We start from the raw sequence: 26,527 nt of genomic DNA, 5'->3' as shown, positions 1-26,527 counted from the left end.
GCCAGCCTGACCTGGCTTCTCACTACACTGAAATGTGTTTATTTTGTTCAGTGGCTGCTGAGATAGCGTGGCACATCACACGCAGCCCCGGTTGTTAATTCACCAAGGATTCCTGGCAGTTGGTGCGTGGATGGGGAAGGCTTTGATGTCCCTGTTTGTGCTGGGTTCAGACCCATTTCAGCAGATATTGATTACCTCAGGTTGAACGTGTTGACAACGAAGGCTTTATGTTCCTGTAGTGATAACACTTCCCTCCATGCTTAATAACCAGCAGAGTTCAGTGCCCCTCACTGGGGTGGCCAGGCTGACGTGATGCTAGCTTGTTACTTACTAAATATTATTTATAAATAATGATTTGTCTTTTAACTGTGCATGGGGAAATTCTGCTGTGGTATTTTCCTTGCTGGGGATAAGAAGCCAACAGGTCACACCCATGTCCCATCAGTCAGCCTTCCTCTGCCTCTCCAGATGATATTGATGGAAGTTAATAATAAATGGCCTTTTCTTGTAAAAATGCTGGTCATGACTAATATTGAGCAGTGCTGCTGAGGCAGAGCACCTGCCACAGCTGGGACCAGCCCCTCCAGCCAGTGTCCTGTCACAGGCAGTCCCACTGTGACCAGCCTGTCACACCTGTGGCAGCTGTGGTGTCAGGTCTGACCCCAGCCAGCCACAGTTAATGTGACTGTTTGACCACAGATCAGATTGGACTGGGCTGGAGCCCTACCAAGGGTCAGTGGAGTCTCATCCTTGGGTCAGCAGTCAGGAATTCTCTCTGAGGGTCAGCAGCTGCCTGAGGGAATTCCTCAAAGCTGAGCCATCACCTCACTGAGGCAGCGACTGCACATTCCACCGAGAGGCTACCCTCTAAACTCTTCATAATTCTCATGTCAGTCAGGTAGTACCAATTCCATTTCACATTGCAAATCTGTATTCAAGTGTTGGAAGAGCTCTAATTTCACTGATTTATCTGGTTTCTAGAAAAAAAAAAATCTCATTTAAATACCTTTTTTCTTTTTTTTTCCAGGAGTTTTACAATCTCCAGTGAAAGCAGCCCCTGAGCTGACCTCATGTGACTGTGAGGAACAATAGTTCAATGTGACAAACTGTCCTGTTCCCTACATTTCTGATACAAGGCCTTTAGGTATCACCTGTCTGACAGGAACACCTGAGTTGAACCGAGGGAGTGGTTTACCAGGGATCTGCTGAACTTCAATATCCCTGAATCTTTGCATTGAGGACAGGCTTTCCAGGAGATTCTCTCTGGCTCCATCACAAACTAGGACTGACCTGCAGCACCATCCAGCTGACAAAGCACAACTCTCCCACCCACTATCCTGCACAGAGGAACCACCCACACACATACCTGAAAAAAACGTCAATGAGGAGTGAGGGGATCATAGAATCAAAGAATGGTTTGGTTGGAAGGACCTTGAAGCTCATCCAGTGCCACCCCCTGCCATGGGCAGGGACACCTTCCACTATCCCAGGGTGCTTCAAGCCCCTCCAACAGCCCCTCCTGCAGCTCCTTTAGACACTGGGAAGGGCTCTAAGTCTCCCTGGAGTCTTCTCTTTTCCAGGTGAACAATCTCAACTCTCAGCCTTTCCTCACAGCAGGGAATCCTGCCTAACAGCGCTTCCTTAGAAAGAAAATAACTTTTTCTTGTGTCCTTATAGGAGAGGCTGGAAGGCCCTGGTTAACCTGAGAAGGACATCCTGCAGATTTATCTGGAAGAGGGCAGAGGTGTTCTGTATTCTACCTGTGATTCTGATTGTGAGAAGGGATATTAAATCCTTAACACACCATAATCAAGGGAAAAAGTGATGAGTAATAGCAGCCTGAAACCCCCTGGGCAAGCAGAACTCCCCACAGAGGAAAGATGGGGCCAAACACAGCAGCACTAATATAGAGATTTTATTTTGACTGTATTCGAGTTGTACAGCACATTTTGTTTTGTCACAATGCCATTGAACTGATTGGAGAGTTTTTGGCCAGCACATTGTGACACTGAAACTCACAAGAGCTAAAAGCAGTTTGGACTAATGGCCTCAATGGGAGGGCCAGCAGTACCTGGTTTCTGGCTTCCTCATCACTTGCAGTCATTCCAGCACATGCAAAACAGGAGCAAATCCAGTTTCTTCTGCCAGGCCAATGGTCACACTTCCAATCCGGCAATGACTGCAAGGTACAAGGTAGGGGAGAATCTGAAGCAAGGTGCCTTCTCTTCCCAGAGCCATGTTGGTTGTTCCCAGTATGGAAAAGAAGCAGAATCTAAGTAAGTACAGGGTCTTCAGGGGATGAGCTTCACTCACGCATCAGGATTTACAAAACCAGAGGCTGACAAGTCAAAGTGCAGGAAAGGGTCCTTATTTCATTCCTTCCAATGGAGATGACAAACCATTACCAAAAGATCTGGGAGATCCAACAGTGTCAAGTCCTTTGCCTTTTTAGCAGACCAATGTCCTCACAGGTCCTCCCTGCCACATACCGAGTCTCAGCTCCTGAAGTGCAGAATATATTTAGAAAGAAAACCTACATTTCTGCAAAGAAATGCCCCACTTTCTAACTCTTCTTTCTGACTAGTATCCACAGATGCCTTACAGAGGAGGCAAGATGGATGCTCCCTGAGGGATCTAGGGATTACAAGCCCACTGAAGCCAGATTTATAAACTTTTCTTCCTTTCTAAACCCAGTTCCTTGTCCTTAACATGTCTTGGGATTCCTGCTCTCTAGTTTAAAGGAGGAGCATAGAGGCAATTACAAGTTGGCAACTCTGGAACTTTGACTGCTGTACAGGAGACAAAAAAAGAAGTCAAATTCAAGAGGCATTTCAGGTAGCACTGGGGCAAGTCAGAGATTGTTTCCACCACTGAATAGATGCCACTTGTCATGGTTATCACTGAAACTTGGCTGTACATCCTAAAGTGAAAAGACCGTAGTGTCTACGTCAGCCAGTGTCCTTCCCCACCCCCATTTTGGTATTGATGCTTCATTCTCCCTTCTTCGGGTTACATTAAGTGCACAGAAATATATAGCAGCATTTGGACTGAAACCCTCACATACACCAGACAGCACATTCCAGGAGGTAAAACAACACATTATGGCCTATACCCTCAAGGTATCAAGTTTTCAGGATAAAGAGCAGTAGGAAGTGGAGAGCTGAGGGCAGAAAAGGGGAGGAGGAGCAACACAGGAACACGAGTTCTGTTTCCATGCCAGGAGAGGATCAAGGTGCCATTCCTGTGTTAGCACCAGGCTGTGACACAACCGCAGACAAAGCAGACGGGCAGAGCAGAAGTGAAAAGCCAATCTCCCATCTCCCCACAGTGCTGGGGGCAGGGACAAAGTCCAGTGTGACACCAATCCTGGCGGAGCCTGAAAATGGGCATGATATGCTCGGCCCTTTTCAGCTGGAATGAATTTCTCTTCGGAGCCCGAGAGAAAATCAATTAGTGATGGCTAATGAGTCTTGTTCACCAAGCTGATTGCAAATCACACTCACGGAAAGAGAATCTACAGATCTGCTCCAGGCTGAAGCCCTTCCAACACCCGCGGGACCATCGGGAGCTTGCCCTCTTCCTTCTCACACAGCAGCCTGCCATTAGAGGGGGAGGTGGTTCTAAACATGCCTTTCTATTGCTTTGGGGGACTTTGCACAGGCAAGAGCTGTGAAAATGTTGCTTTCCAGCCCACAAAAGGAAGAGGTTGTGATCTTCTCTCAGCCCTAGGCCATCAGGGCTACAACACACGGGCCCACCGGCTCCAGGGTGGGGACACAGCGAACTCTCTGATCTGAGCTCCTCTGCTCCAGCCCGGCAGCGAGGCTGCTGCAGACAGTGCATTCCAGCTTGGTGTTCAAGTTGCACCAAAGGCCTTCAGAGTTACCCTGGAGGCAGTCACGCTTCAAACCCACGAGAGAAAAGGCTGGGCTTAGACAGGTCCCTTGTCTGGCATTCAGCTGGAAGCTGTGGCAATGGGCTTCTTCATATGTTGGCTCATGAGCTCCCTGGCACGAGACACTTGGATATGGTCATAACAGGAGTTACAAACGAGGACAGGGTCGTACAACTGCTGATCAGGGATGGGCAGCTTCAGATGGCAGCAGGTAGCACAGAACACATTCCCACAGTTCCTGTCAAGGAGCAAGACAAAATAGTGAGCTGGGACCACCACAGAACTTTAGCAAGCACAAAGGGTCCAGGACAGGGCAAAGCCCCAGCCTGAGGACTGTAAATGTGTTTCTCATACTTTGGTCAGCCGTGCAAGCAAACTACTAGTGCTGACAGGGACTCATTGCTGTCCCAGAGAGGGATCAAAGGCCTTGGAAAAATAGAAACAAGAACAATGTAGAATGAAACCCTGCAGGGAACTGATGAGGCCTGGCAGGTCGTGGAAAGACCTAAAACCTTCTCCTGAGAGCTGGAGGGAACAGACCTGGCAAAGGGGCATTTTGTGACACCAAGCTGAGGAGAGGAGGTGCCCAGAGCGCTGAGGTTTTTACCTGCAGTGGTGCCTCCGTTTGGCCAGCCAGAACTCACAGTCACAGTTGAAGCAGTGTGAAGCCATGTGGTCTGGGACCCACCGTGTGACCTAGGACAGACACCAGTCAGTTCCCATCTGTAAAGCCCCAGTGACAGCTCTGGGCAGGCTGGGGGTGGCTTTGGGCCACACCTCACAGTGAGCCTACCCCACCTGAGCCAGCAGCAGCAGAGGATATGTCAAGGACATGGGAGGCTGCTCACTGCCTCACTTCCAGACCACTTTCTACTGCTGTGCCCACCCAGGTCAGCTGCAAAAAACATTCCCTCCCACCGTATCACAGCTCCATGATGGGACATGCACCTCAGTCTCCTTCTTATCCACAGGTTCCCAGCTTGCTTCTGACAAACAGTCCTCACTGTGGTCAGAACAGAAATCCTCTGTGTCGCTGCCATCTGATTCCTTCAGACACGTCTGCAAAATGAGACCAGGTCACCAATCCCCTCTGTTGCTGGGCACACACTCCAGGGCATGCCCTGCACTGCACACTGTGCTGACGAGGGGCACCCGGCTGGCTCCCGAGCCCCCAGACACAGGGCGAAGCATCCAAGAGTGTGTAGGAGTTTGATCTTTAGAGCAGCAGAGATATCTCTGAGTGGATGAGGACATGGCCAGGACAGGGACACAACTGACAGAGGAACAATCTTTCCCACCCCCTCCCAAAGGAACGAGGAGCTGTAGGTTGGAGAGGGAGGTGTGCAAGGGTACAGGGACCCGGCGTGTACTCACAAAGTCATCCTCGTAGTCCATGGGGGGCTCGGCCGGAGGGGCGCAGAAATGGCGAATGTCCAGGCGCAGCTGCAGCTCCCGCACCTGCCGGCGCAGCTGCTCCACCTCCTGCTTGTAGCTGGCCTCGATTTGCCGCAGCCGGTGCTGGATCACGTCCGTGGGGAAGGGCAGCCCGTCGTCGTCCAGGTAGAGAGGAGGCACAGGAGAAGGACATTTTGGCAGCAGGTGCTTGGGACCAGAGGCTTGTTTCAGGTGGCAGGGCAGCCACAAACGGCTGGGCTTGCCGAAATGTGTGCTCACATGGCCAGTGCAGGCCGAGGGCTTCCCACCTTCCCTGCCAGACCATGGGCCACTGAGGCACAGGCCCGGGGCCCGCAGGGGTTTGCTGCTCAGCCTCTTGCTGCAGCAGCCATAGGAGAGGAGGTGTCTGGGTGTGGGCTCCCCATTGGGGAGTGATGTCACCATGCCTTGAAAACTGTCCCAGTTGGACCCCAGGAAGGAGAACTCACTGCTTTGGCTCTGGGAAATGGGCTTGCGCCATTGCTCCAGCAGGAGCCTCCCTGGCCGACCAGGATCCTCGAAGGGCATGCTCTGGCCAGCTTCACCTCTGCCCTTGTCTGCATCTGGGCACGGGATACCCAGGGCAGGGCCTGGGATGTCCTGAGAAGGAGTGCCTGGTGCCAGGGACTCCTGGCTAGAAATGTCTTGGTGGGTAGTGATTCTTTTGGGACAGCCTCCTCTGTTGGATACCATGCCAGCAGCCTTCAAAGGTTCCTGGGGACAGGTTTCCAAATGCTTTCCAGAACTGGTGGAAACCTTGTCACTGTTTTCCTGTCCAGAAGGATTTGGATCTGGACCTATGCCATCCAGTTCCTCCATGAGTGTTCCATTTCCCTTTTCCACCTTCACAGGGACACTGCTGGCTGGCACAGCAGCCTGGCTGTCCAGCTGCCTGCTCAGCCCTTCATGCTCAACACAGCTGCTGCCTTGCAGGGCAGGGTTCTCCTCTTTCTCCTGCCTGGGCCGTGCCTCTCCCGTGGCCACTGCAGCACCTTCAGCCCCCTCAGTGCTGGCACGCCGGGCTTCCAGGCCCACCCGCACCTCCTGACAGTGGTTGTTCAGGTTGGGGTCACTGGATGTACGGGTCAGAGGGCTGCTGGAATCACAGGCTGAGAGTAGGTCATCCATAGATCTTGTCTTTGGTAGTCTAGAACACAAAAGCAAAGCAAATCTCACAATAAACCCCCCGAAACTTTCCTGGTTTCAGTAAAAACTAAGATGAGGGCAGGGAAATATTCCCCATTACAGCTCCAGCGGTGGGTGGAGAGGGGGAATGCAGCTGCAGGAGCTGAAATGCACAACACTACAGTGTGGCCTCCTGCCTTTGAAGTGCTGCAGAGACCTCATTCTCTGAGTGGCTGGGGCACTGCTACAGAGCTCTTGCTCCCACAGGGAACATGAGAACAGAAACAAGGAAACTATAAGAAATTACAAGAAGGACAGAAAGATCTGTGGGTATGCAACAACTTGAGCCTGAAGCTCTAAGCTCATACCTGTCCAAACACCTGCCACTGAAGTCCTGGCTCTGAGATCCAGGGGGCATGTAGATGTCCATGTCCTCCTGTCCCAGAGGATGTGGCGAGGAGGCCGGGAGGTACACGGCTGTCCAGAGGTGCAGGGCACGCACGTGGCACACGGGATGCAGCACCTGCAACACCGCCCGCGTCAGAGCCCCGCTGCCACGGAAACCCCTCCAGCCCCTCCCAGTGCCTGCCAGGGGAAAAGCCTGGAAAGCCGGGCCAGGAGCTCTACTGACCTGCTCGGATCCAGGCATGTAGAGCAGGTTGTGGAAGTTCTTGTTGCCGGCCCGCAGCAGGGACCACACGGAGCACGTGCGCTTGTAGATGTTGTGCATCTCGCGCTCGCAGGGGCTGTTCCCCAGGAAGGTCCCGTAGAGGCAGGAATACGTGTGCTGCACCAGCTTCACCTGCGGCACGGAGGGAGAGCCTCGCTCAGAGCCAAGGGCAAAAGGAGGCTCCTGCCTAAAGGGGACACATCTTCCCCTCCTCTGGGATGGCTCATGCACTGCCTACCCAACCTGTCCTTGCTTCCACTCTGGGCAGGTCAGGGATCACTTAAATTGAAGGGAAAGCAACACTCAGCTGATACCAAACCCACACCTCTAGAACCGACTCTCTAGAACCCTCTCCTGCATTTTTTTGGTAAGACAGATTAATTTTTTTCTCCTATTTTATTTTTTTCCAAATATTTCAGACTCATATAGCTCTGAGATAGGCAAATCAAACCAGTGCTGTGGCTGGCATCTGAATTCCCTGGGATGGAAAGGGGCTGGAGAAGGGATTCAAGAAAACCAGAGAATATAAACCCTCTACCACCCCTTCGTGGGAGAACAGCTTTAAACTAAAAGAAAACAGATTTAGATGAGATGTTAGTGAGAAATTGTTCCCTGTGAGAGTGGTGAGGCCCCGGATCAGGCTGCCCAGAGTAGCTGTCCCATCCCTGAAAGTGTCCAAGGCCAGGTTGGACAGAGTAATCTGGGAAGGTGTCCCTGCCCATGACAGGGGATGGATGGAACGGGATGGGCTTTAAGTTTCCTTCCAACCCAAACCATTCTGGGATTCCATGATCACATCACAGTCTCCCAGTTTCTGCAAACTTCTTTCCTTTCAACTCCAATATTGTAAAACATCACAGCCTTTCCTCTATCTCTGCTCACATGTTTGCACATGTATTTCTTACCAGAAAAGCTTCATTAAATTCAAAGAGGCAGGGAAATTGCTTCAGAAGCTGATGAACAGCATCCAGCCACTGGAGAAAAACTGGGCACTGCTCATTCTGATCTTCCACCTTTTCCTGGTGTCCACAGCGATCCCCAAACTTGTGACCAAAATCCAGCCAGTCCGATTCAACGAGCACCTGGAAGCCCTATGAATAAAAGAAAAAACAACTGCAGAGACTTTGCTGAGGAAACATGGCAGGACAAAGCAAGCCCCATCCACCCAGAAAGGCTGGGAAGCAGGCTGCTGCAGTGCCTGGTTTGGGAGCAAAGCTCACCAGGGTTGGAGGCTCCCACAACAAACTAACAGTTGTTATGTTTATGCAGTAACCAACCCAGAGAATTCAGAGTAAGAAGCAGCTGACCTTTGAAGACAAGATGGTATTTCCCACAGCACTTCCCCAGGCTGGGCAGAGGAGTGAGGAACAGTTCACCCAAAACAGGCCAGAAGGGAACAGGGAAAAGAACACCCAACACAGCAGCTCAGAAACACCACTAAGCTTATTCCTAAATGCAATCCTACTCCTTTCCACACAGATTCTGAGACAAAAGCTGCCTTTGAACAGACATGAACTGCAGCAGAGCACAATCCTACCTCCATGGTCCTGTAGTAAGGGTCCAGGAGAATCTTTGCCAGTGCCACAATCTGTGGAGTCCTGTCCCAGCCGTCAGAGCAGTGAACGAGCACTGGACGCCCCTCTCTGTCCACAGCACTGGAGACAAGCACTGCTGCCTTCAGCATGACAGACAGGTGCTGCAGCCACTTGGTGCTCTCCAGGGCTGAAAGCCAGCTGCAAAGGGGGAAAAAGGCAAGAAAATGGCTGCTTAGCTCTCCACTGAAGAAAAAAAAAATACATTTTAACATCAGTTTTCTTCGAGCCCTCAGTGAAAATCAGTCTTTTCTAAAACATGTCCCAGAGGAGTCAGGCAGCCTGGAAAGAAGGGCAAAGAATCCAACCCCAAATTTAATTTTTCTCACATACAGCCATGTTTTAGAAACCCTCTGAGGACACACACAGCCAAGTGACACTGAGACAGTGCCACAATCCCTTCTGGATTAATGGCTCAAAATTAGCAGCATTCAAGCACTGTGAGCACTTTACTATCCTTCCATTTTCTCGGGTAGAAACCTGGGATTAAAAAACATGAAAAAGGAGTGAAACCTCCCCCAGGTCACTGACAGACATAGCATCAAAGTCAGCTAGAGAAGAGTCACTCACTTGCTGGGGTCTGGCACTTGACTGCAGACAGCACGCAGATACTGGAAGCTGTTCCGGATGGAGTGGATGTTGGCCATGCCCATGAACACGACTTCACAGTTGGGGTAATACTCTGATATGAGAGACAGGAACATTTAGAGAGAGCTACAGCAGTTACAGAACATTCTGAGCTGGAAGGAACCCATAAGGGTCATCAAATCCAACTCTTCTGCTCCTGCAGCAACTGGCTCTGCGCCCCAGTGCAGCCACCCCCCCACAGCACTCCTGGTGTTCATGGAGTCACTAAAGTTGGGAAAAATCTCCAAGGTCACTGAATCCAACCATTTCCCAGTACTGCCAAGGTCACCACTGACCCATGTCCCCAAGTGCCACATTCACAGAGCTGTTAAACCCCTGCAGAGATGAGGACTCTAACACTGCCCTGGGCAGCTGTGCCAGTGCTGAACAATACTTTAACGAAGAAATTTTCCCCCATATCCCACCTAAACCTCCCCTGGCACAGCCTAAGGCCATTTCCACTCATTCTGTGCCCTGTTCCCTGGGAACAGAGCCCAATCCTAACCCAGCTGCCCCTTCCTGTCAGGGAGTTGTGCAGAGCCAGAAAGTCCCCCTGAGCCTCCTTTTCTCCAGGCTGAGCTCCTCTAGCTCCCCCAGCCACTCCTGGTGCTCCAGACCCTTCCCTAGCCCCATTCCCTCCTCATGGTCTTTCTTGTCCTAATGGGCACAAAACTGACCCCAGGACTGGAGGTGCCTCAGCAGTGGCCAGATAAGGGAGACGATCACTGCCCTGTGACCACACTACTGCTGGCATAGCTCAGGTGTCATTGACCTGTTGCTTACTTGGGCACACCTAGGCCCATGTTCAGCTGCTACCAATCAGCACCCGAGGTCCTTTTCCATTGGGCAGCTTTCCAGCAACTCTGTCCCAGCCTGGAGCATTCCAGTGGGGCTGTTGCAGGATGCAACAAATGCTGGACTCAGCACTTGGCCTTATTGAACCTCATCCAATTGGCCTTGGCCTGTTGATCCAGCCCGTCCAGATCCCTGTGTGGGAACATGCTCCCAGAGACCAAGCACCAAAATGCTGCCCTGATCCCCAGCTGTGCCCTAGGAGCCACTGCCAGGTCCAAGAGGAAGATGCTCTGTGATGTTCTTGGCCCTTGGTACCTTCACATTCGCAGCCACCTCCCTTGGCCCTGTTGGCCACGGCTGCTGTGTAGGACCTGGCATCGAGGATCAGCAGCTTCTGAGGGGTTGCCGCATTCTCCACGCCCGAACACGCTGTCAAGGACGAGTCTGCAGGGACACACAGGGACTGAGCTCCTGGCACCCCCCTCCCTGCCTCCCTCCACCCCAGCACCACCGTGAGCGAGCCTAGAGAGCCACCCCCACACCGCAGTCACAGCACAACAGGCCAGGTTCTGCCCCGGGACAGCCCTGGCAGCCCCTCCACGCTGCCCCTCGAGCAGCCCCTCACCGAAGTCGGTGTCGCAGGGCTCGCTGCCCTCGCTGCTCCCGCTGTGCGGCGCGGCGCCCGACGCCCTCGCTCCGGGGTTCAAGGCACAGGCTTTGGCAATGGATGTCACCAGGTACTCATCGTCGGCGTTCCGCCAGCCCCACCAGCTGATCTCGGGCTGGCTGCAGCGCGAAATCACCGCCCCGTTGCGCACGTGTCTGCAGGGACACAGAGCCTCGCTGAGCCCCCGACAGCACAGCCACACCTCAGCTACTCCTGGCTGCAGCTGCTCAACTGCTCTGTCTACAGCACTGACTCTCTCATCAAGCACTGAAAGAGGGCAGGGAACCTCAAATAACCATTTTTCATCACCGCACCACTGACAGAGCGGCTAAACCAGCCTCATATTTTATTTACAATAAAATAGAATAATTTAGGTTGAAAAAGACCTTCCAGAACCCCAAGTCCAATCTCTGACTTCTATTTAGATGTATTAATACATCCTGTCATCTATAAAGATATTATTTTTAAAACAGATATTATCGTATATAAATAGGACAGTATTTATATATTAAACCAGAGAGAAGAACTTTAAATAACTATGGTTACATTTTGGGAAAGTAATAGTTATTTCATAGAATCATGGAATGGTTTGAGTTGGGAGGGACATTGAAGATCATCTTGTTCGACTCCCCTGCCATAGGCAGGGACACCTTCCACTTGATTGTAAGGCTGTTCTGTTCTCTCCTTCTCTTTTTTTTTTTCCTCCCTTAAATTACAGACCCATTCTTAAACCACTTCACTTATCACCTGTAAGTTGGGAAGATGAGCTCACTTGGCATCAGACCAGGGAGTTTCTGGGTGGAGGCCTGAGCTGGTGTTTATCAACAACCCCTAAATGTGAACCCTACCCTGGCTGTGCTTACTGACACCTGGCAGGAGGCCTGAAGTAGGAATCAGTGCATTTCTCACATGAACACACTGACCAAGTCATTCCCAGCTAGCCTGGAAAGAAAAGGAACTGTGAGGTGGCAAAGCTGCTGGTGATAGAGAATGACACAGAGAGTGTGAAATTTAGTGTTAATAAATGAAGAGTATTTACAGATGATGAAAGCATAACCCCAGCTGTGACACAGGGCAGTTTGGTGCAGATCAGAAGCCAAAGCCAAAGGCTTTGAAGTCACTGGGGTGCTCTCAAAAGCCTCAGCTCAGTGCTCAAGAGATGTGCTAAGTCATTGGGAAAGGAATAAGACATAAAATACTATGGATTCACACCTCAATCATCCTAAAATGACACAAATTCCTCTCAAAAAAGATCCTGTTGTTGTCAAACCAAGCTCCAGAGATGGATGGCACAGACACAAGCAAGCACTGGAACAGTCATGCCATGTTTCAGAAACACGAGTATTTCTTGGACAACAAATAAAACCAAGAGGGAACTCAAAGCCACAGCACAATGTGGGACTAACTGGTTCCAACACCCAGTGGCAGGTTTACCAAGTGACCATGAGGCAGTCACCCATTCTCCCAAATGGGTGTAGGAAATCTATGATAGCAGATACTCCAAAGATGCACCAGGAAAGAGCACCTGCATCCCTATCCTGTTTGTTATGTATCCCTGAGGTGCTGCTCCTGCTGCCTGGTCCTTCCTGGAGATGGGAAAATGAACTGAACAATCCTGAACCAGACCAACCATGCTCTACCATTCCACCACCCCTCCTGCAGCATTTATCTGGAAACCAAAGAATCATGGAATGGTTTGTGATGGCTTTTTAAAGCCACTCCACCCCCTGCCACAGGCAGGGACACCTCCCACTGTCCCAGCTGCTCCCAGCCTTGCCCAGCCTGGCCTTGGGCACTGCCAGGGATCCAGGGGCAGCCACAGCTGCTCTGGGCACCCTGTGCCAGAGACTGTCCACTCTCACAGGGAACAATTTTTTCCCAATACCCCATCTAACTCTGCCCTCTGTAAGTTTACATAGCTTTGTAAATGATACCTCAGAGATAATAACAATAAAGACTTTAAACTGAAGACTTCCAAAGAAATAATGTTCATGTTTGGCCAAGTCAAAACACCGTGGGGACCCTTTACTTTGAGTGCTGCTCTGTTTTGCAAGGTGATTTGCAGAGCAGTCACTCCCAGGAGATCTATTCCTGCCTTCAGGATCACTCAAGGATGGATAACACAGAGCAGCAAAGGCTTTGTTTATAGTAGTAGATGAAACAGAGCCAAGGTGTGGACTTAAGCACAAGCCTGTGATCATCCAAGCCTGTTTGTGAGCCACCCACAGCTCCTGGCCTGTGCCAAGCAGCACTTTCCCAGACAGCGCCTGAGCACGTTTTTGGGAAAGGCAGGTGCTGTGCCAGGGACTGCTCCCACTAGGCAGCTCGTGGGGCAGGACAGGGCGCAGGGCACTGCAGCTGCTCCAGGCAGAGCGGCCCATGTTGCCAGGGTTGCGTCAAAATCACAAAACTCTTGGTAACACAAACCCCTGAGCACTGAACAATGGCTGGGGACATTCAAGGGACATGGTGACCTGCCAGTAAAGGAGGAAATGTGGCAGCACCAATGAGTGTGAAGCCACCAGGAAGCAGAAAGTACAACAGGGGCCAGCAGAAGAACCAAAACCACAGCTGAGCTAGCAAGAAGCTTCCCAGGGCAGGGAGCACCAAAGCCTGACTGCCTTCCCTGCACATCTCCCCAACATGAGCACAGGAACCATTTAAGGCCTTTTATTACCTGGGAGTTTTGGGGAGGTTTTCCTCAAAGATGAAGTTCCTTTCTTGAAACTGGAATGGGAGAAAGTGCCAGAGTGTTTTAACTTATGTGGGGCAAATTATTCTTGAGGGATCCTCAGTCTAGTTTTAATGACTCAAGACCCTTTCATGATCCAAAACTGCAATATGAAGTGCCTTTCATCAGTTGAGTTTTTCCTCACAGACTTATTCTGAGCACAAGGCTAGAGCACATCTGATACTCTCAGATGTTAATGTCATTTAACCTGCAACAATCCTCAACAACTGATTAATACCTGGTTTAGTGAAAGGTAGCAGCAGGGTTGAAAGCAGATGATTCTCAAAGTCCCTTCCAACCCAAACCATTCCATGATTCTGTGATCTCCCAAGTATCTACGTTATTTCCTGAACAAATAAAGGAGCTTGGCTTAAAGCACAAGAAAGAACTTGGAGAGGGTTTACTGAGCCGAGACTAAAGGTTCTGACTGAGATGTGTGTGTGTATAAGTGCTTGCATTTCCCAGATCATTGGGATAAACTCCCATCTCACTGTGGCAGGATGTGAGCCTGAGAGCAAGGCTTAGCCATGGGCTGGAGCAGTGCCTGCTGTCCCCTGGCAGGGGATGCCAAGCGGCAGAAGGAGCATTTCTGCTGCCACAGGCCCAAGGTCTCCTCAAGGTGGCTGAGCAGACAGAGCCAGAAGAGCCACGCCGTGCCCGTCTGCCTCTCCACTCAGCTAAATAATTGATTGCATCCTTTGCCTTGTTTTAGAAGTGGATTGTGCCTGGAGGCTCCTGCATCTCTCCTGCGCATCTCTGCGGAGGACTGAGATGGAGACCTGAATTTCTGCTTTGCTTAATAGCTAAATTATACTTTTTTAAAAGAAATCTGATAATGAAGTACCTTTGGTGTCATGTGAGATCAGCCTTATCCAAAAACTCTGAGGTCTATCAGAGTCCCTTGGGATGCAGGCACCCATCCATTCTCTCCTGAACTATGGGTGAGGAGGAGGAGCTGAGTGTCAGGCTTTTCATTTCCACACAGCACAAGGCACTGCAGAAGCAGCCATGACCCTCAAGGACCCTCCTGCTCCAAAGACTTCAATCTTGAAGGCAAAGACTAAAAAACGTGCATGAAAATCAGAGACACACGGGCAAGCACTTGCCCCATCTTGTAACATCACTTGTCAGCGTCTTCTAATCTGATTCCAGGCTGCAAAGGGTTGCACTCGGCTCGCAAATTACTGGGTACCATTACAGAGATATAAAGCAAGGAACAAAATAATTGTTGGAGTAGGAAAAAGACATGGCTTTGCCCTCGGGTGGGGAGGCACACTGGGACAGGCTCCAGCACTAGGCCATTTTTAGCAAAAGGAATCACAAATACAATTAACTTCTTAGCTGAGCTGGCTACAAGGAGGGAAAGGCTCCATCCGATAAGCTGTGCTCATTCCCACTCTGCTGCAGAACTGAGTTCTAGAAGGAACACACAGTGTTTTGCCACATCCAACAGCAAGCTATGTAGTGGGAAGAACCAGAGTTAAGGTACCTGTAAATTCACTGGTTTTGCTTCCTGACTTTTATATTTTCCAATACGGCTCTGATATTTTAAGGGTTTTTTTAATATTTGGATTTAGTAACTGCTAACACAAGAGTCTAAAGCTACAAACCATAATGTACATTTTACAACAGCACAACTGCCTGGGTGCTCCTTTCCATCAGCTCCTGTTGGTTTCAAACACATCAGTATCCTGGGAGACAGATTTAATGAGGAACCAGCCCCTACCCTGCAGAGCCCTGTTCCATTGGATGCCTGGCCTCCTGCATCCCCCCTAGAATATTTCTGGAAGGCTGTGAGAGAATAATTCATAAAATTATAGATTATTCTAAACTGGAAGGGACCCCCAAGGATCATCCAGTACAACTCCTGGCCCTGCACAGACACTCCAATAATCCCACCCTGAGCATCCCTGGGAGTTCTGGCAGCCTCAGGGCTGTGCCCATTCCCTGGGGAGCCTGGGCAGTGCCCAGTACCCTCTGGGGAAAGAATCTTTCTCAAAATCCAACCTAAACCTCCCTGACACAGCTCCAGTCATTCCCTTGGGTCCTGCCCCTAGCCATCAAAGAGCAGAGATCAGAGGTGCCCCTCATGAGAAGCTGTAGATTTGGGCATTCCTGGGTCTGTCCAGGCCTGCACACCCTGCTGAGCACAGGGCACCCAGCAGGCTCCTTTTGGCTCAGATTACTTTTCAAAGTAGCAGCCAGACAAGGACCAATGTGTGGAAAGATTTTGAAACTCTGAGAGAACTTCAATTTGACCTCATCTTGCAACATTTCCTGTAGGACGAAAGTCACCCACACCTTCAAATCTAACTGAGAGCAGCAAAGGACAGTTCTGGAACACTGCTTCTCTCTTCTGGAAAACACCCTGCTGCAGACAGTGCTGGGAGAAGGAGCCCTGGGAACACCACGTTGGAAGGTGGGAGCAAAAGGACAGCTCTCCTGCCATCCCTGTCCCAAAGCCCCTGCAGGACTACAAGGACACAGCAGCTGTCCTGGGTTTGGGGGAGGGAATTACCTGTACACCACCACGGGGATCCTCTTCCATGACCTGAACGAAGCCACATTCTCCAGCTCCTTGTCAGTGATCCAGACAGGGACCAGCAGCTTCTGGGGATAACTGGAACAAAGCCTGGAGAAGAGACAGCATGAAAGGCAAGATGAGGACTGAGCAATCAAAAATCTGCCCCAGAGCAGCTCACATTTCCCCAAACTCAACATGCAGGACTTTGGCTCTTCCTACTCATACCTGTCTCAGCACAGCCTCAACAAGTGAGCCCAAACGTGCTGTCAGGAATGAGCTGAGAGAAGACAACCTCCTTTCACCTCTGGGCTCATGCTAAGTATCCTAGTACTTTCCAGGATGCCTTTGGAACAACCTCTGGATTTAAGAATTCATGAGGGTTTAGAGGAATAGTCAATAATTTACATGGAGTTTTTTTTTTCTTATAGCAGGTACACAGAGCTTTTTGGTAAAGAATGGCCTATCACTTTCTGCCCAGCAGAACACGATATCACTGCTCAACTTGACACATTGTTCAGTGAAGAAGGCACAAATCTGCCCAGAAATTTAGCAGTGGGGACTAGGGTTATGCAAATAAAGTGACAGGAGTGGGATCTAAATCGTATCTTGTTTGGTAGGGTGCCAGAAATCAAGTTTTTATAGATATCTGCACATGTACTAGCACTGAGAGGAGAACTCTGAGAGCAGAGAGCACTGCCAGAGGGCAGGGTTAGATGGGATATTGGGAAAAAATTGTTCCCTGTGAGGGTGGAGAGGCCCTGGTAAAGGGTGCCCAGAGCAGCTGTGGCTGCCCCTGGATGCCTGGCAGTGCCCAAGGCCAGGCTGGATGGAGCTGGGAACAGCTGGGACAGTGGAAGGGGTCCCTGCCCATGGAGGGGGTGGAATGGGATGGTCTTTAAGGTCCCTTTCAGCCCAAACCACTTGGGGATTGCAGTACACACAAAATTCCAGGAGTGCAGGGGGGACTTTCTGGCTCCTGTAGCTCCTGCCCTGCCCCTGCTGCTCCCAGCACAGGCTGAGGGCAGGCTCAGACACAGCAGGGCCTGGGAGCTGGACCAGCTGAGGCCCTGCAGCCCAGCAGGCACAGGTGGGTACATGGCAGGGAACATCAAAGAGCAGCTCTGGCTCAAGGCTACCCCACATCATTTAGAAGGAATGTTTCAGGCAGATGGGGAGCAAAGTGAGGGGGGTGGAAGGATCCAGCCAGTAAGCTGCAGAGGGTGGTCTGGTGTTCCTGAGCCCAGGCTATTCCAGCTGATGGCAACAGGCACAATTCAGTATTAGTTTATGGTGCTAGTGAAGAACTGCCTGCCACGTTGGAAAATGGCACTGCAATGTCTAGACAGCTCCTCTGAGAGCCCCAGGCAGAAAGCAAGGGTGGCTAAGGGATAAAAACAACTGGGTGAGGATGAGGAATTCAGGAAGCAAAATTAAAGCTGTCAGTTAAGAAGGTGAAGACCAGGTTGTCTGTGGTAGGATGTCTGGGCTTGGACATCTCTGAAATGCCTCAGATTCCGTAAGTAAAGGTGGCCAGGAAATTAGAGAAGCAGTGAAGTGTGACTGAAGATGCAGGAATGTGGGAGAGAGTTAGCACCTGTTCAGGTCTGGAGGAACTTCTGGAATAGCTGAGTCTATACATGAACAGGCTTCACTGAAGTGCAAACAGCTCTCTGGCACCCCAGATGAAACATGAGTGATGTCTTAAAAGTACAGACTGGGGAGAGGCAGACCAAGAGAGTCTCCGGAGTGTATCTTCCAAGAGTTATATCACTAAAACTCTGTAGCCTTAAGAAAATAGTAAGATAGAAATCAGTAATTTTCAGGTAGAAAACAGGACATCTTTAAGAAGTGAAGCCAAATTCAAGCAGGGTGCATAGAAACAGGCACTAAGGTCAAGACAAAGAGACATGTCTTTAAAGGCTAGAATTTCAGAGGAATACAGTAGAGGAAGTGAAAACCCAGGATAAGTAACTCTGTTGGCTTAACAGTATCTTATAAACTGATACAAGGAAGAATATCTGTGGCACCTTGAATGTCAGACTACAAGCTTTGTAGGAAGGCCAAAATAGGCTGAGCTCCTGAACAAAGTGGGCAACTTCCAGGGGAAGGTGGGGGTGAAAGTGTGATGCTCAGAGTGACCAGGATCTACCAGAATGTGTATGGATCAAATCCCAAGCCTAAAGAGAAACAGAACAGCACTGATGCAATACTACCAAGCCCTGGAGTGACAGGAATAACATCCACAGAGGCTGGGACAGAAGAAGAAAGGCTGAGGGCAGAAATTCCCATGGGAGACTTTTGTTGCTTCAGCACAGAACAAGTGTCTGAACCAAAGGTGACATTTTCAGACACACACAGGTGTTTCTTGATGCTACCAGCAAAATTATAGAGAAGTCTCTGACTCTTCCTTTGGACCTAAGCTGCTCCAAAGTAGAATAACTGAAAAATCTCTTCGTTACAGCATTCATCACTCAGTAGATTCAATAATGTTTTCAGAGGGGATAAGGCTCCTACAACAGCAACAACAACACAAAAGGTAAGTTCAGTGCACTTGGGTTTTGAGTCAACATGGCTGTTGGGAGAGAGGTCACCCCTTTTGTGAGAGCTACCTGAAATGTCACAGAACGAGCAGATAGGGCAGATTTGGATTTTCAGAAGGGTTTTTTTGAGATTTTTTGTGTGCCTGTGCTTTTTAACAGGTGCATTCCCATAGAGCTGAAGGATGCTCCTCTTAGGAAACAGCTGCTCTTGATAAGATAAGAAATAGTTCAGAACCTCAACGATCATTTTTCACCACAACAGGAGTCCCAAAGGAAACCACCTGCATTGGGGTGGCCTGGAAAGCCCCAGGGCCAAGCTGAGCCAGACCATCAAGGGAAACAGCCTTGAACCATGAGGTTTGATGGCAGGAGAGGGTGGCTGGAACAACACAGACACCTGTGAACAAAGATTGATGGAAAACCTTCTTAGCACAGAGGTAACAAGGAGGGACAGGAATCGTGAACACCTTGATTTGGAAGGGACCCACGAGGATCGAGTCCAGCTCCTGGCCCTGCACAGGACACCCAACAATCCAATCCTGTCCTTGAGAGCCTTGGCCAAGCTCTTGCTTCACAGAGGGCAAAGACATGTTCCATTAACAGTCCTCACAGACTTCTTGTCCACATGTTCCTGTGGCAAATCCAAGCAGGGACAGTAATTATCACTTTCCAATGGTATGGATAGTATTAAAATTTATAGAGAAGTGTAAAAAAGACAAAATGTTAATTAAGAGCAGTCTCAGAAACCAGTAGGAAACACCATCTGGCTAAAGCAGTAACAGAACTCCAGGCAACTTTTACCTCATAAACTCAAAGTTAAATAAAACCACAACTGTCAAAAGATGAAACCTGAAAATGAGCATCAACATTGGAGGAAAAGTTGGGGTTTTTTTCTTCCTTTTTTTGAAGGAACTATGTGTGTACCAAACGCACCAGCACTAAGGCTGGTATGAAATAACTGCTTTGGAGAGCCTGTGTGGACCAGATGGGCAATGCTGGAGTGATCCCATTTCCCTGGGTGTAAGATCCCTGAAGATGTGAGAGCCAGGGAGAAACCGTGTAATAATTTTATTATCACTGTATACTTTTATCAAGACTGAAGGAGTGGTTATTATAAGCTTGTATTTCTCTCATTTTATGATGGCTGTCGCCAGGAAGAAGATAATAGCTCCCAGATAAGGACATCTCAGAACAGACTTGAAAGACAAGGAACAAAGCCATTACCTTGGAGTATCCTGTCTTTAACAGCACTGTTTTGCCAATGCAGGGAAATAAAAGATAAAAGGACTATAAACAGTTAAAAAGTAACCTGATCCCTGTGAATAGAGGCAGGTGGTTATGATCAAAAGCCAAGGCAGGATTTAAAGCCACACTCCCCCAGCAGCAAGAGAGAACTGGTTTGAGTTGCACAAGGCAATTACACCACCCCTGAGATCCCAGGATGTCTGCAGGAAGCTGGGACCTGTGAGGATCCCCAGGGAGAAACTCAGCAGGTGGAGGGAAGCAAAGCCAGGCCCACACCCAGCTTGCTGAGGTTTGTTTTAAGTCCTTTCTTGCCTGGTTTGGTTGGAAATCAAACACCTGTCTTCAGAGAAGGTGGCTAATGGCTGTGGATTACTGGCCAGGAAGCACAGCACAGATGGTCAATGGAAGTTGAACTTCCCGAAATAGTTCGGAAACCACAGAGGGAACCACACCCCGAGATCCAGCAAAGAAAAAGGCCCAACACTCAGAGACTCTACCTAGGGCAGGGACCCACAGACTGTGCACTCCAAAACTGAGCAGTTCAGACAACAACTTTTATTTGGCATCCTTGGAGAAACTGCATAAATGCCAGCAATGTCACGTGAACAGTCCCAAAGCAATGATGTGGTCAGTAGGGCAGAGGTAAAATGCAAATCACCCCCAAATTTAGTGCTTGTGGCCTGGATTCTTCAGGAAAAGAGAACAGGCAGCAAGCCCCAAACCTGGGATTTCCCCAGTTCAGTGCATCTGAGGTTTCTCATGGTCTCCACAGGAAGCCAGTGACCTGGAACTGTCCAGTCCATAGGTGATGGGGATGCCTGGACTGGCTGGGGCAGAGAGGAAAAGCTCATGGATACCAGTCATTTCAAGAACAGGATTATAGGGAATGCACAAATGAGTATGTCCATCAAAGTTTGAAATCTCATTGGCTTAATGCCACCTGCTGCAAACACTGCAGCTGCTCTTCTCCAAGAGTCCTGCACTCCTGCAGGAATGGAAGGCAGGCTGGAAACACTGACTGGTGGCAAAAGGCCTCTTCCACTGTGGGAGTGGGAAAACCTTGTAGAGATCTCCACCCCAATGCCCACCTCAAACACTGCCTCACCTCAAACGTGACACCACAGTGATGGAGAACCCTCCTGCTGGGGATGTGCCCAGCACACCACCATGCTCCCAAGGGAATGCTCTTTTCCCTTCCACATTGTGAACCTCCCAAGCTGCACTTTGGGGCCACTACCTCTTGTTGTACCATGTGCCACTGACAGGAGTTCCACTCCATGCCCTCTGGGAATGCCCTGCCAGCAGCTGGAGGTAGATCACCCGTCAGCTTCTCCTACTCAGACTGAATGAGCCTCACTCATTCCCAGACTCCTGAGCCTCCCAACAGCTCTCCACTGGCTCACCCCAGCTCCTCACAGAGCTGAGTAGTTGCCTGGGTGTATAAAAACTATGGCTGTTAAACTGAGCATTTTAGAGAGAAGGACTAACTAGAAAGACAAACCCACAATGGATGGACCTTCAGACTCCCAAATGTCTTCCACGAGGAATTAGAGCCACCACATTATAAACTACCTGAGTCAGCATTTACAGTTCCTGCTAGCTCTGATGTTTGGGCTGTATTCCCTCTCCAATTCCATGATGTGAAAGGCAGAAAGAAAAGGGATCTGGCTCATACTCTGATCTGCCTGGGGGCTGTCAAGGCCAGGAAAGAGGATTAGCTGGAGTCTGACTCACCCACTGCTCTGCACGGGGATTTACCAAGGGAAAAGTAAGGCAAGAGGAGAGTGGAGAGAGCCTGGTGATGAAACACTCACTTGTAGTTGTTGTTGATGTCAGAGACACGCCAGGCGTTCTGCAGGTCGAAGCCCATCCTCACCAGCTCCATCTCGAACCGGAACCTCACGTGATCCCCTGAGGAGCAGAGCACAGGCAGTTACTGACAGCACCGACGGAATCTGAACGTGCCCGTGGAACTCCTCAGCAACCGCCACAGGCTGCAGGGAGTCACAAAACCACAGAAGGTTTGGGTCAGAATGCACCTGAAGCTCATCCAGTGCCACCCCCTGCCATGGGCAGGGACAACTTCCACTATCCCAGGCTGCTCCAAGCCCCATCCAGCCTGGCCTTGGATACTTCCAGGGATCCAGGGTCAGCCACAGCTTCCCTGGGCACCCTGTGCCAGGGCCTTTCCATTCCCTGATTAAAGAATTCATCTTAATATCCCATCTAACCTTGCCCTCTGTGACTTTAACACTGCTCCCCTATGTCTTGTCACTACCCACCTGTACAGAGAGTCTCTCCCTCTTTTCTATAAACTCCTTTAGGCCCTAGAATGAGCTCTGAGTTCTCTCTGGAGCCTTGTCTTCTCCAGGTGAACACCCCCAGCTCTCTCAGCCTGGCTGTAGAGCAGAGGGGCTCCAGCCCTGGGAGCCTCTTTTTGGCAAAGAGAAACTCCAGGGCAACTGGATGGCAGCAGGGATTGTGCTTCAGAAGCCAAAAAGATTTGTCCCTCACAGGGGTTTCCCTGCTTGTTTTGTCAGGTGAGATCTCATCTCTGGGCACAGAAACAGCCTCTTCATGTCAAGGGGCATGTGGGGGTTAATTTAATCCACTTCTGCCTGTCTGGCAGAGACAGCTTCCAAAGTGCATGTCAGGAACTGTATGGCAAGGAGCACCGAGCACCCACCCCAGGCAGCTCCTTCCTCCAGACGCTGACTCAGGGTTTCCTCTCTCATGTTTTAGCCTTGCCTCACAAATTCTGGATGCCTTTGTTGCTCCAGTGTCAAACTGCAAAGCTCTTCGCCTCAGCCATATCCTGCAGCAACAACTTGCATGGATGAGTTTATTTATACTAAACACTTGCCCTAAAGGAAACACAGCAATATCTCTGATTGCTGGGGTTTGGGGCATGGTAAGAACACAGACCTTACCTTTCCCCTATCAGCTTCTCTTGGAATATCTGTACTATTGAACCCCATCCCTCCATCTAGCCTGTCTAAGGACGTTCCATTCAGGCTACTGCTGCTCTTCTCTAGGATCAGCTTATTTTTCAGTCTAAAGCCAGGTTTCTCACTCATTTTAATTCCATTTTTAAACAGCTTCATCATTGATAAGATAAAACAACTGCAAGTGAACTTTGTGGTGTTCCCAGGGAAGGGAAACTCCCAGTCCACACGAGGGCACCAGCACAGCTCTATTTTTCTCTTCATGGACTCAAAGACTTGATTTGTGCCTTTGTGAGGATAAGCCAGAGCTCTCCACAAACCTGATCCTGGGAATGTCACAGCATTTTTGGGTGTTGAAGAGATTCAGATGGGCTCAAATAATTAGGCTGCCTCAGAACTGATGCTGTTTGCCACTCCAGGACAGGACTGCCTGAGGTATCTATCACTGTGATGAGATAACTTAAGTATGGGATGTTTTCTCACAAGGAGAAAGGGAAAAGCTGCTTCTGTGTTGCTGTCATAAAGTTTTTAGTTGTGTTTGTAAATAATTCCTTCCACTGTGCTTCTTATCCAGAAGCATCTGGCCATCAGCTGGATCTCTAGACCAGGCACAGGATGACCCAAGCGAGGCAAATTTGAAACCTGACAGGGTTTATGAAGAAGAGCTCAACTGCAGTGCAGTGCTGCTGGCCAGAGCAGCAGGAAGGGCCAGGCCAGGAGCTCACCTGGACGGCAGAGATGTGCGTGCTGATCCTCCTCATCCACACACACCCCCAAGCACCAGGCGTGGTAGGCGAATGCAAAGAGGTCCTCAGGCTTGGCAGGGCGGGCGATGGCTCGAGTCAGCCTCTTCAGCCACTCCTGGCACTGCTTGAAGGTGGAGAAATGGCACCTGCAAACCCAAAGGCACCCTCAGCGGGGATGTTCACCCAGGCAGGACTGAGCCAGGAAAAGGAACATGGCCCTGAGCCTTAGAATCCTGACCATGGACAGCTCAATTCCAACTGCAGCACAGAAGGAGCCACCAGAGCTGGTCCCAGCCTGCAGCACAGCATAAACCAGATACCTGATCACTTTGGAGTCCTTGCAGACGATGTGAAGCTGGAACATATCCCGACACTCCACACTTTCCATCATCCTCAAAGGCACCTGTGAGGGAGGGACAAATGTAGGGCATGAAAAGGCACACCACAGGCCAGAGCAGCCCCAGCAGCTGTGCCCACAGGCTCCTCAACGCTCCAGCACAGCTCCACCACTCACGAGCTGCTTCTGTGAACTACGATCCCACTCCCAAGGTTATGGAGCTCCACGAGTCAGCACAGAGCTCTTCCATGATTATTATTCTGATTTCTCTCTCTTGGTAATCTCCCACTTGGGGCCAGTTCCTGACTCAATCACATTCAGTCAAGCACAGGTAACTGAGCCAAACAACAGCTGCAGCAAGACACAGCAGGTCAAGGCAGCAAGAGAAAGCCTCAAGCTCCCACTGCCAGACTCTGCATTGGTGAGAAGTCTTATTAAAACTGGCCTGCAAGAGACCTCAACAGCCTTAAAACCACCAAAGTTATTACTTGAATTTAAAGAAAACAGCAAAGGAAAGACCTAATTACTATTCAAAGGAAAACCCCATCCTCACACTTAAATACAGCAGAAAACAGCAACTGCACGCCTAGGCCTGGTATCCTCCAAGAGGCATCTTCCTGAGCCACAGCCCCCAGGAATGGGGAATTCCCACTCCTCCCTGCTCTGAAACCCTGGGAGAGGCGATGGTGCAGGCAGAGGCAGACTCACATTGATCACAGAGTCCTTGAATTTGATATGCAGGCGGTAGTTGGAGATGGCGATCACAGCGTCGTTGGCAAGGCCCAGGTACTCCACCCCCTCACCCTGCAACACAGTGAATGGCACCTGGAAGGGAGACAGCACAAGGTCAGGTCACACAGGTGCTGTGTGTGCTGAAATTGCCAAGGCACTCTTCCCATTGCCTCTGCAGTGCATCTCCCAAGGAGCCATTCCCAGCAAGGTGTTCCCTGTGCTCTGAGAGCAGCACCAGCACCACTGCCCAGCCCTGCACGTGGAGCTCTCCCATGGACACCTCCTGAAGGATCACCTGTGTGCCAGGGGTGGCCTGGGGACAGAGAGACTGACAGGGCCTGCTCTTCGGAGAGGGGAAACCAGCCCCAGCACAAGGGGCATGGAGAGGGACACGACTGCAGGACAGCTCAGAGAGATGGGGGGAGTGCTCTACACTGCTCCTGAAAGAGCCCAGCATCATGTGGAAGCACTGGAAGGGGCTGCCCAGCAAGGTGGTGGTGTCACCATCCCTGGAGGGGTCCAAGGAACAACTGGATGTGGAACTCAGTGCTCTGGGCTGGATGACAACATGGGCATCGGCCACAAGATGGACTTGAAGGTCTTGGGGGTCTTTTCCAACCTCAGTCATTTTGGGATTCTGTGACTGATCAGAAGCCTGTGTCCCAGGGCAGTGTCACCTATGTGATCCTGCTGTGCCATTCAAACATGGGAGGCCCTCAGCAGCCCTGTGAGACTCAGCAGTACCATCCAGGTAAGCAAATGAACTGAAGTTGTACCCAGTTTCTGCTGACAAGGCTGTCAGGGATTCTCTGTGTATAGTTATTTATATGACTGAGGAAGCTTGTCCTGATTAAACTGCAACAAAGCTTCATTTAAGTTACCTGTATTCAATTTTTTAAAATATCTCCACAATCAAGCGTCTGTTTTTCCCCATCAATCTGGACATGCTATAGTTGTTTTTAAAAGACAGTCAAGTTTGACTTTTCTTATATTAAAAAAAATAACAAAGGCAGAACAGCCTAAAATTTACCAGGCCCCTTTGTCCTTAGCTAATCAGGCTCCTCCTGTTCCCTGAATGCCATCTACACCAGGTGATGTCAGTAACCAATTATGCAAAAAATGTCAGGACTATTTATCATTTCGGCCAGAGATGAAACCTGCCAGACAGGGCAGCTGATGACACAATTCATTACACTGAATTAGTAGAAGTCAGACCACCTTTTCTTGATTTTGAAGTTGTTTCTATGGCTTGGGTATAAAAACCTGAATCTCCTGGATTTCAGACTTCAAGTGACAACTCTACTAACAACTTCTCCTTTCTTTGTACAAAAATAACCACCTTAGCCTGGCATCTGTCCGAATACTCTTGAAAAATACTAATCATTTGCCTAAGAGAATACCCTCTCTTTATTTCTGCAGTTGGTTTCTGCATGCTTGCCAGAGCTGTTTTTATCTGGCATGTGTCTCTCCTGCTTACGTGGCTCTTTCACACAGCAACAGAAGGGAGACAGAACATAAACGAGCTGGTAAGGCTGCAAGAACCAATGGAGGGAAATCCTGGAATAAACCAGCAGGTGCTCCAATACAGCTTGTTATCAATTGATGGCATCCTTCTAGAGCCACAGGATCCTGGAATGGTTTGGGCTGCGAGTGACATCCTAACCCAAGCTCATCCAGTTCCACGCCCTGCCATGGGCAGAGACACCTTCCACTAGGCCAGGTTCCAAGCCCCATCCAAGCTGTCCTTGAACATTCTGCTTCACAATAAATTAACAATTTACTGAAAGCAAATTACCCTTGGCAGGGTTGAACTTTACTTCTCCATGCAGCAAACTAAGGCAGAGCCTGCTCTTCTCCAGAGGTCTCAGCTCAGAGTTGCCCCAGCAGCTTCACCCCACAGAGCCACAGCCCTGCAGCCTTGA

The 26,527-nt window shown here is 50.0% G+C and overlaps 1 protein-coding gene across 4 annotated transcripts in view; it reads right to left on the bottom strand.

The window, feature by feature from the left end:
• Positions 1–1,900: 1,900 nt before the first annotated feature.
• MTMR4 (myotubularin related protein 4) overlaps positions 1,901–26,527 on the bottom strand; it is a 56,518-nt gene continuing 31,891 nt past the window's right edge. For all 4 annotated transcript variants that reach the window (XM_056506524.1, XM_056506523.1, XM_056506525.1 and 1 more), the window contains 16 exons: positions 24,582–24,698; positions 23,857–23,939; positions 23,516–23,682; positions 21,660–21,756; positions 16,055–16,168; positions 10,764–10,960; positions 10,454–10,582; positions 9,287–9,398; positions 8,662–8,857; positions 8,030–8,215; positions 7,086–7,256; positions 6,823–6,977; positions 5,270–6,476; positions 4,844–4,954; positions 4,503–4,591; positions 1,901–4,133 (listed from right to left, as the gene is read on the bottom strand). In XM_056506524.1, coding sequence (XP_056362499.1) covers positions 3,956–4,133; positions 4,503–4,591; positions 4,844–4,954; positions 5,270–6,476; positions 6,823–6,977; positions 7,086–7,256; positions 8,030–8,215; positions 8,662–8,857; positions 9,287–9,398; positions 10,454–10,582; positions 10,764–10,960; positions 16,055–16,168; positions 21,660–21,756; positions 23,516–23,682; positions 23,857–23,939; positions 24,582–24,698 — 3,309 coding nt within the window. In that variant the 3' untranslated portion in view covers positions 1,901–3,955. The remainder of the gene's footprint in view (positions 4,134–4,502; positions 4,592–4,843; positions 4,955–5,269; positions 6,477–6,822; positions 6,978–7,085; positions 7,257–8,029; positions 8,216–8,661; positions 8,858–9,286; positions 9,399–10,453; positions 10,583–10,763; positions 10,961–16,054; positions 16,169–21,659; positions 21,757–23,515; positions 23,683–23,856; positions 23,940–24,581; positions 24,699–26,527) is intronic.

The sequence above is a fragment of the Oenanthe melanoleuca genome, chromosome 19 (assembly GCF_029582105.1).
Source record: "Oenanthe melanoleuca isolate GR-GAL-2019-014 chromosome 19, OMel1.0, whole genome shotgun sequence".
NCBI classification, from domain to species: Eukaryota; Metazoa; Chordata; class Aves; order Passeriformes; family Muscicapidae; genus Oenanthe; species Oenanthe melanoleuca.
Note: the sequence above shows the minus strand (reverse complement) of the source record. Positions and strands in the feature narration are given on the sequence as shown.